The sequence below is a fragment of the Lolium rigidum genome, chromosome 5 (assembly GCF_022539505.1).
Source record: "Lolium rigidum isolate FL_2022 chromosome 5, APGP_CSIRO_Lrig_0.1, whole genome shotgun sequence".
In the NCBI taxonomy this organism is placed as follows: Eukaryota; Viridiplantae; Streptophyta; class Magnoliopsida; order Poales; family Poaceae; genus Lolium; species Lolium rigidum.
Window position 1 is genome coordinate 242,282,817 of NC_061512.1, and position 9,895 is coordinate 242,292,711.

Genomic DNA, 9,895 nt, shown 5'->3' on the forward strand with positions numbered 1-9,895 from the left:
CGTGTAACTACTGCATTTGTATAATAAAATATAAATATGGGTCAACTCGTCCAACACATGATACAAACACAACTAATTATGAACCCACAAAGTTAAAAGTTGTGCCCATATGATTTAAAACAATATACACAAATGACTAGTTGGTTGCATTCTTGCTGGAAACTCCTATTTTATACGAATCTTGTTCATACTAATTGACTATATATTGTTCAAATATTTAGTTAGCCTTGAGAGTATAGAATAAATTTTACACTCCAGCTTGCCACGTTGTTGTGTCCTTATTTGTTGGTATAGGTGTTGGATCTTATGGTATCGACTTTGTATTGAGATACTAAAGATACCACAATACGTATCGGGATACGTCCAAGATATAACCAGATTAAGATACCATCATGACATGTACCAAATTTGTCCCAGCAGATCGTAAAATCACAAGATAACCGTGGGCATGGCCCACTCTAGATGAATAACTAAGGAAATTTCAATTCTATATAACACCTCGAAAATCCCTCAAACTCTACAAGTACAGAAAAAAGTCCCTGTAAGTTCGTTCGGCAAAGAGATTTTCCGGGCCACAATAATCTGGTGAACGAACGTCTTTCGAGAAGATATAGGAATCAAAATTCTGCGCACGTACCAGTCAGTCCGTACTGTCCAGTATCACTACAATCCCTACAAATCGAAATATCCAGCAAAGCCAGGGAGACACAACGCATCTCGCTCGCTCTCTTCGACAGAAGATTTCGGAAGGAGCCATGGAGCGCGTGAGAGTGTGCGGCTGCCTCTACACTTCAGTACCACCCACTGAAAAAAAAGTGAGGCGACTTGACAGCTCGCCCAGCTGCAAAAAATCTTGACAATAAGAAACACAAAGAAGATTCAGAGCTAGACCGCATGACCAGATCAACCCTAGAGCACACATGTTCTAGACGGATAGAAGGCATGACACCACATCTTGTGGATTAATTTCTGGTTGCGATCAAGGGTTTAGCGCACTTTGGATCTCACCTCGGCATCAACTGATCCCTGAAAGTTACCTCCAACTCTCGTCTGGTTTTGCTTTGCCTGTTAAGGTCATGGCACATGAAAGAACACTTCCTTTTCCTGGAATCCTTTGCAGGCCTCTGATTTGTCATTTTCATGTTGCTGTTATTGTTTGAAATCACATGTACGTTTCATGAAGAGAAGAATCTGAGTCGGTGGCAGACCAATTTTGAGGAACTAAAATGTGTTTCATAGTTCAGTTCTGGATTTGAATGAGCTTCCATTTATTAGCTACATAGTCTGCTCGCAAAAGACCCTTTGCAAAGAAAAATAAAAACCTAGAGAGTCAAAACAGAGTATAGAATCAGCGGCGGAAAGTTATCGACACTAGCTAGTAGCTCCAGAGCGAGAAGTCGGCTGCACCGTCGCCGCAGTCTCCGTTGTCCCAGGACGAGCCGTTGGCGGTGGCCAGCGGCGGCGGGTCCATGAGCAGGGCCTCCGCCAGGCTCGTGTAATACGAGCCCAAGTCGAGTTCCGGGAACAGGTCAAGCCTGAACATATCGCTGCCATCGAGCTCTGCATGGGCCGCCGAAGGTTCCGACGTCTCGGACGAACGAGCGTTGTCAGGCGAGGATGCTGCAGAAGAATCGCTAGAGGTGGGCTCCTCGGGGACGCTGGCGGCCTCCCGGCGCTGGAAGTCCTCGACGGCCTCGACCGCGGCGCGGCGGACGTCGGCGAGGTCGGCGACCGCGCACGGCACGGCGAGCAGCCAGGCGGAGTCGGCGAAGTTGAGGCACGAGGCGGAGCTTCCTCCGAGCGCCAGCATGGCGGCGTCGTTGGCGCGCGCGGCGGCCTCGGCAGTGGCGTAGGTGCCAAGCCAGAGCCGCGCGCCGCGCTTCCCGGGGACGCGCACCTCGCAGACCCACCGGCCGGCGTTGCCCCGGCGCCGCACGCCGCGGAACACCGGGTGCCGCGTCTCCCGGAACTTGGTGCGCCCCGCTGGGCGCTTCGCTGGCGCCATCACCCTGCTGTGCTCGGACGAGGCCGTGGCGGACGCCGACGAGGAGGAGGTGGATGAGCTGGAGACCTCAAGGCCCATGTCCATGGATACAGGCAGAGTGCTCAGTGATGGCGTTCTTCCTAGTTGATCTTGGAGAGTGGAGTGAGCTAGCTGTGAGATGCCTGAGCTTGAGTGAGTGTGTTCTGTGTTGCGAACATCTGGGGAGTGTGCGATGCTTATTTATACGTATGCGTTTGGTGTGCGGGAGCTGGAAGCCTGGAAGAGTTTGAACGCGCTCAAGACAGCGGAGTTGATGACGGTGTCCGAACAACTGGCGACAATGGGATTAAATTATGATCGTTGATAGTGCCATGTGACTTTTCAGCGGGTGGGCATGTGAGGATTTTGCTGGCTTTGAAGTGTCAAAAACAAAAAGGCAGCTTCCTGCTTCGTGCTAAACAGCGGCGATGCAGCGGCTAATTCGTCTTTGGCTCTTTGCCATCTTGAGAACGCACTGGGTATTGCGTTGGGGTCCCCCGGCTGAATGCCTTGCATCTCATTTTTTTAAAAGAAAAAGGGGTCTGGAACGACATTGTTGTTCCATTTATACCATGGTCTGGAGTATTTACAAAAAAAAAATCGTGATAATAAAGGAAAATATAACTTGACCCTCAACTTTTGCACCGGAGACCCTAAAAAAATGGAAAAAGAAACCAAGTTCAGATCTTCTTTCCGCTCCTTTTTTTGTCGATTTCTAAACGAAGCTTCGGGCCACGATTGACCACAACACCACCTGTGACATAGCCACTAAGGGTGGAGTGGCAGGCGCACACTGCGGCGGAGTTACATGGCCTCCAATATGGCACGAAGGTCTGGAGGTTGAACACCTTTCTACAGCTTGTTGTCAACGACCAGGGAGGGAGTGCTACCTTACAGCCATTGGATTCCGTAACTGAACAACAGTAGGTTGTCAAGGATAATTGAGAATGAACTCCCGAAGATTTCCATGGATGCAGCCTCGATTCCCTAGCCTCCAGCTCTAGCACAAAGCGAAAGCCACCACCGTTTGGGTCTTCCTTCACCTCGGTGGCAAGAAGAAGGAGGTAGCAGAACAACGTCGTCCAGATCTGGATCACCTCCAAAAGCAAGCTTATTCTGAAAGGAGGCTGGAGCATCACCGCCACCCGACAGTTCCATCCCCGCGAACACTAAATCTAGTAGAAACACAACTATCCACCACCAGAGGCTGCTCGTAGGCTCCGAAGACAAACTCCCCTACGACATCATGCCAAACGCCACATGGGAAACACCTACCCTAGATAAACCTTGACCCTACCACTAGTACTATTCATAGCAAGCCGCCCTCCTCTCACATGTCATCTCCTGCTATCTAGGCCACCGGAGAGGAGGGGGAGAAGAGCTAGGGGCGACATAGGAGCTCTTAGGAAAGGGGGAGAGGAGAGTGAAGACAAGGGAGGAAATCAATCCATAACTTCCACTTTGTACCCTTATATAGGCTAATGCAACAAACATCTCCTCAACCCTATACTTACACCTTAAAATCAAGATTTAGAGACTCCTCTTATATACGCGTCTCCTCACCCTATACTTGATATCGTTCAGAGAGAGAGAGAGAGCTCAAACTTTTGTATCATCTTTCTTTGTTGTTATTTGGATCTTATCCATGTGGTGTTTTAATCTTGTGGTTATTTTCATGGCAATTGATAAAACATGACTACAGAAACAACAAGTAAACTAAACATGTAGATCAACATAGAAGATGAACAAATCGAATCGAGACAAGACGAAACAATTGCATCTACCTCAGAAACTATAACTAGAAATTCTAGTAAATATTGAAATAGGAAAGGAAGAAACACATACGGTCCAGCGTTGGCCGCCGCAGCAACAGCGTCGGTGTTTTCTATGGTAACGATGTCAGGGATGGTGGCAACGTCTACGGTGATTGCGCTAAGGATAGTGATGACTTCAAAGATTGCTCAAGTTTTTGTGGTGGAGTAGAAAGTAGAAACGTTGGAAAATAGTTCTAACTTGTGGTGCATGTGTGTTGTTTGTGTTTTAGATCTTTTATGGTACCCTTAAATGAATAAGGGAGAACATATGGGGAGAATGTTCCCGCAGTGGTGCGCGGACGTGGCGTGATCCGGAGCTTTCTATAAAAATCTAAACGATCATGCATTTTCATGATTTTGTTTCTAGAAAAACATACGGTGCCGAGCCCATAACTATTTTCTCCTGACAACTTTATTTGTAGTCGAGCGAGGGGCCTTTTGCAGGCACGTCTGTGCCTTCTTTGGGTCGCCAAGTTCTAAAACAGAGACATATGGAACTAATAGACCATTTCAAAATCTGTGGTGCCGAGGAGGAGACAACTTTGCATGCTCTTTTTGAATGTACATGGGCCGAGCAGTTTTGGCACAAGTTGAAGGAAGCCAAGAGGATCGAAGTACCAGAATTATGCCTGGCCTCTTCGGCAATAGATCTGATAGATGGAAAAAATCACGACCCTGGAAAATGCAAGTGTTATTTTATGTGGGTGTTGGGCGAATTGGACTGAACACAACAAGGTGTGGCATGATGATAGAGGAGAGGAAGACCGGTTATTGAATCAGTTAAATGGACCTTGGAAGCCACAAATGATCTTGCTCGTACGGGCAAGAGCAAGGTGCCTAAACATCCTCGTGTGAGAACACGTTGGAAGAAGGCTTGGTCATAATGTCCTTAAGATCAGTGTGGATGCGAGCTTTAGAGAGGTGGAGATGCATGGATCAAGTGGGCTAGTGGTACACGACCATGAAGGGGAGCTGATTGTGGCACAAGCTCTCTCGTATCCTCATGTTGTGAGTCCGATGGCAGTGGAAGCTCTGGCTATCCGTGATGTCATCCAGTTGGCGGTGGAGAGGGGTTCTCACATAGTCACATGGTCGAAATCAAATCTAATGCTCAAGAGGTGGTTAAATTAATAAAGGAACCTTCCATTGGCAGACCTGAAATTACAGGTATAACTCAAGAGGTAAAGGAGTTTGGTGCTTTCTTCACTAGTTTTACCATTACTTACACAATGAGATGCTATTGTACTAGTCCATCAGTGTGCTAGTAGGGGTGAAGGCGCAAAGGGACACTCGACGGCGATGATCACATACTAGGTGGCTGAAGCCTTTAATTGCAGGTACAGTGTAATGAAGCAACAACTTTCAGAATCGTTGTTATCCTGCTCGACCCAATATTTGTTGCATCTGCAACTTGATGCCCCAAAATTCGTGATTTTGTGCATCACAAATAAAAATAAAACTCTGAACGTCGTGGTTTTGTGTACCGATAGCCTCAATAGAGGTAATTTTGTGCAATTTTCCTCTAATCAATTTATTTTCATCCCTTCCACTACATTTGCGACACCACAGAGAAAACGGCACCAATCCTATCGAAACGAGAAGATATCTAGTGCTACCATCCCTTTAGGTGCTACCGTGCTACCATACAGAAAATGTATTTTATACGTGTCAAAAAATTATACGAAAAATTATGAGTGCTCATGAAGCATGTCCCTACAACATCCCAAAATTTTATATCCAAAAACGACATGGACACTGAGAAATAAAAAAAGAGAAAATCAGCATGAATAGTGTCATTTTCTGATTTGTCTTTTTGTGACACTAGGTAGCACTATTCATGCTGATTTTCTCTTTTTTGTTTCTCAGTGTCCATGTCGATTTTGGATATGAAATTTTGGGATGTTGTACGGACATGCTTCATGAGTACTCATATTTTTTCATATAATTTTTTGACACGTATAAAATACATTTTTTTTGTACGGTAGCACGGTAGCATGCAAAGAGGTGGTAGCACTAGATATCTTCTCGAATGGAATGTGAATATTAATTTTTGCACAAGATGTGAATTCAGATATTCCACGGTTGTCAACACAATATCAACCTTCTTATATCTAGTAGTTTATAGAGGGAGAAAATTTTGAGGCCATATCTCAAATGGAATGCACAAAGCTCTAGGACCATATGTGTTTCCATCAGAATTTTATCAAACCTCTTGGTAGGTCATAAAGAATGACTTGATGGCATTGTTTAAAATGTTGCGGCAAAAGGGGTGGTGAATTTTGTACTAATAACTATACTTCATAAGAAAGAGGATGCGGTTCAAATACAACATTATCTTCCAATTTGTCTGATAAATGTGAATTTCAATATATTCACAAAAAGGTACTAATATAATAACGAGGATAACCCCAAAGGTAATTTGACCAACTCAAACTGCTCTCAGGCAAGACCGTCGTATGCTTCGGCAAGTGGTAGTGTTGCATGAAACCATCCACGTACTTCATAGGAAGAAAATAAATGGAGTTCTCTTTTATTTGATTATGAAAAGATATATAACAAGGTCAAATGGTATTTTCTTGAGGAAACATTGTGCATGAAAGGATTTGCACCGGACTATCGGGCAAGTTAATTGTGCAATTTATTCATGGTGGATATATTGGAGTAAAGGTAGTAATGATATTTGCCATTATTGCCAAACAAGAAAGGGATTCACACAAAATGATCCCCTATCACCCATACTTTTTTATTATTATAGTGGCAGATATGTTGATTATCTTTGTTGCAAGGGAAAAAGAGGATGATCAAGTGGGTAAACTAGTACCGTATTCAGTAGGTGGGGGATTGTCTATTTAACTATATGCCGACGATATATTTCTTTTCATGAAACATGAGTTAGAGAAGGCAGTGAACATATGGTGCTCTATTTAACAAAGTTGGGTATGTAGTTTACAGGTTATCTGCATGACTACTCGTAGAGTGGCATGTAACACATTAGATCTCTCACAGTGTTTAGCCCACGCTTAATTCACGAATTCACACATGAGATTCACAAATCTGGATACAACCCGCATCACGAGGGCAAGAATAGCATGCGGCTAGAGAGGGATGAAGAGAAAATCCAGTGGAACGGTTCAGAGAATTTATGAGAGATGCCAGACGCCGCTGGCGCGATCGTTGCCTTGTACACCCCCGCACGATGGTTGCCGGTGGTCCCCGTCACTTGGTGGGTCCCCTTTGTTAGCGCTTGCGCCTCTCGGATCTGTTGCCTCTTGTCCGTTCTCCTCTTCCCCTTCGGGGCCTGCGTTAGGAATACCCCACGACATGGTCCTACCTTGTTATTTGAGGCGTAACGGACGCCTATAAATTCTGGATGCAGCCGTGTGAAGACGGTTGCTCGGGCTATCTAAAATTAAGGTGGCTAGCGAATTTTGAGAATAATTCAAGTTGCTTAAGCACATTGCTTCATTATTTCCCCGCTCATAATTTTTATGTACACCAGGTGTTATCCATCAAGATACAAACTTTCATAACTTTGAGTAATGCAACACGTGGATGTTTGCATAGGGCATGCTGTTCGCTCCCTGTTTCTCCAAAGAACAATAATGTGATGGCCGAAGTTCAGCACTTTAGGAATAAACAAGCGGCAGCTCCAGGCAAACTGGAAACACACCCTAAAGCAACACCTAAAGCAAGACATGCACATCACATGCCACAAATCGTGACCAGCAGCCCCTGGTTACGGAAAACCAGTGACGCGAGCAGGCCAGCCGTTTTCTAGCCGCATCCAGCCAGCAGCACCGGAGGCAGAACGCAGATACGAACGCCGCGAATATACTCGTCACCGGCAACAATATTTTATCCAGCACGATAAGGATGGGCGCGGCCAGTTTGACGATGACTCGCACGCGATTGCGACGCAGCACAGCCGCAGATAGATAGATTTGTGGGCACCCAAAAGCGCGGCGCTGCTGGGCGCACTTTGTTCATTCGCGGCAGTTGTTTCTGTTCGGCTCTCTTGTTTGTTTCACGGCTGTGCACAGCTACCTTTGCTTCGCAGAGCAAACTTGCTCTTGGACCAGCATATTCCACACCGTGGCCCTGGACTCTTGGACCTGCGTGTGGAATGGCTCAAGTAAAAGCTGTCAAAGCGAGTGGCATGAGGTTTTACCGCCGGCGTTTGACCCTGATGAATTCATTCACGTGGTGGATTTGGGAAGTTAACCGAGTATGGTAAAACCCAGCTAGTACAGATCAGTGCAACGAGTCATCACTGCGCTCAGCAGAGAACAACTTTCAGGCGCCTTGACTTTGACCTGCCTAGCTTTTCTCGTAAGGGCATCTCCAGCGCGACGCATTTCGGACGTCGAAACGGACGCGTCGTGTCTGTTTGCGTCCGCTGAAATGGTTGAAATCATCCGGGCGTCCGTTTGCGTCGGGTGGCTCCAGCAGCGCGACGCATAATTTTTTTTTTCATTCATAATTTATGTTAAGAAAATATAAAAAAGCTATAAAGGCGTGCTAAAAGTTGGTGCTGCCTACTGGTCGTCGTCGCTGACGAGGTTAATGAACTTCGGCGTCGGCCATGGAAGCTCGTACGCCGACGGTGGAGGAGGTACCGCCGCATGGGCAGGAGGATGTGGCCAGGGATCCCACGCCGGAGCAGCAGGCGGAGCGCGGCCGTTGGAACGCGTCGGCGTAGCCGGAGGAGTTGCCGGCCTCCCCTGCGCGAGCGCTGACTCCCGCAGCTGGATTGCGAGCCCCTCCCACAAAGCGAGCTCGTTGAGCTCGTCTGCGCGCGCCGTTGGCCGGTGTCATGGCAATGGCCTCATCCTCGGAAAGGTCCGGCGGCTGGGTCTCCGGATCCCACGCCGGCCCGCCGTCGTCGTGGTCGTAGTCGACCATGTCGACGTCCTCGTCCGCGTCCCTCCTCGTCGTCCGCGTCCTCCTCGTCGTTCTCTTCTTCTTCTGCGGCGATCTCTCGGTCGAAGAAGTCCACGTCGCCGAGGTAGCCAGCGCGGCGGCGCGCGTCAAACTCCCACGTCCCGAATGAAATCCAGTTGTAGGAGTTCAGCGCGTACGCCTCATCCTCCCGCAGATCCGGCGGCAAGATCGCTCGGCAGCGGCGCACCTCGTCCCCCGCTCTCGGCCCTCGCGCGGCACGGGGGGACCGGCACACGCCGCGAGTTGAGGTACCAGCCCCCTCCCGGCAAGTTCGCGTCCGGCCATGGCACATGCCGGTTTTCCTCCCATAGCTGCCGCGCGAGCTCAACGCGGACGTACCGGCCGACCCTTGCCTTTTTGCCGGAACGCGAGCCGCTTGCCTCCTGGTCGTTCTTCGTCTTGCGGAACGGCCGGCATTTCTTTCCCATGGCGTCGGTGGGGTGGATGCTCGTGGGATTTGGCAATGGTTTGGTCGTTGAAATGGACGCGGCGGCGTCCATTTAAAAGGCTCCGACGCCATATCGCCTTCAATGGACTGCCGGTGCAACGTCTACTAGCTGCGCACGCTCGCGGAAGCCGAGGCACGCCATTAGCGTGGCCTGCGAAGGTTGCGGCGCGCCGCCCAGAAGTAATGTCCGAAGACGAAGCAGTTGTGCCGCTGCCAGGCGGGCCCGTGCGAGGACCGGCGGACACTTTGCTCGTCCGCGCAGCGTCCGTCGAGACGCAAACCTGGCGCATATTTGGGCCAGGTTTGCGTCTCTGCGAACGGCCCGGTCACTTTACGCCGCGTCGCTGGAGGTGGTGCGCGACGCATTTTTGGTCACGGCGGACACAAACGGACGCGTTTGCGTCGCGCCGCTGGAGATGCCCTAACTCACAAATTAATCAAGTCGTGGAGGCGGTTGTGACGAATTGAGGTACCAAAACAGTACAGCTACATCTCAATGTCCTTTGTCTCCTTGACCCTTCTTGCAGTCACGGACACAAGAAGAGCTGCGTTCTGGCGTGGGCCCAAATCAAAAATCCAAATTTTAATACTACCTCTGATTTATTGACACTAATATAGGTGTATCCAGATAGATTTTAATTGTAGATTTACCCATTTTAGCGGCAAGTA

At 48.3% G+C, this 9,895-nt stretch overlaps 1 protein-coding gene across 1 annotated transcript; it reads right to left on the bottom strand.

Moving 5' to 3' along the window:
- Positions 1–1,289: 1,289 nt before the first annotated feature.
- On the bottom strand, positions 1,290–2,104 carry LOC124654162 (dehydration-responsive element-binding protein 1H-like). The gene has a single exon (XM_047193191.1). It carries the CDS (start codon positions 2,087–2,089, stop codon positions 1,376–1,378), a length of 714 nt encoding a protein of 237 aa, XP_047049147.1. The 5' UTR covers positions 2,090–2,104; the 3' UTR covers positions 1,290–1,375.
- Between the last annotated feature and the right edge of the window lie 7,791 nt (positions 2,105–9,895).

Coding starts and splice junctions, on each gene's coding strand:
- LOC124654162 (XM_047193191.1), bottom strand. CDS start 2,089: ATGGACATGGGCCTTGAGGTCTCCAGCTCATCCACCTCCTCCTCGTCG.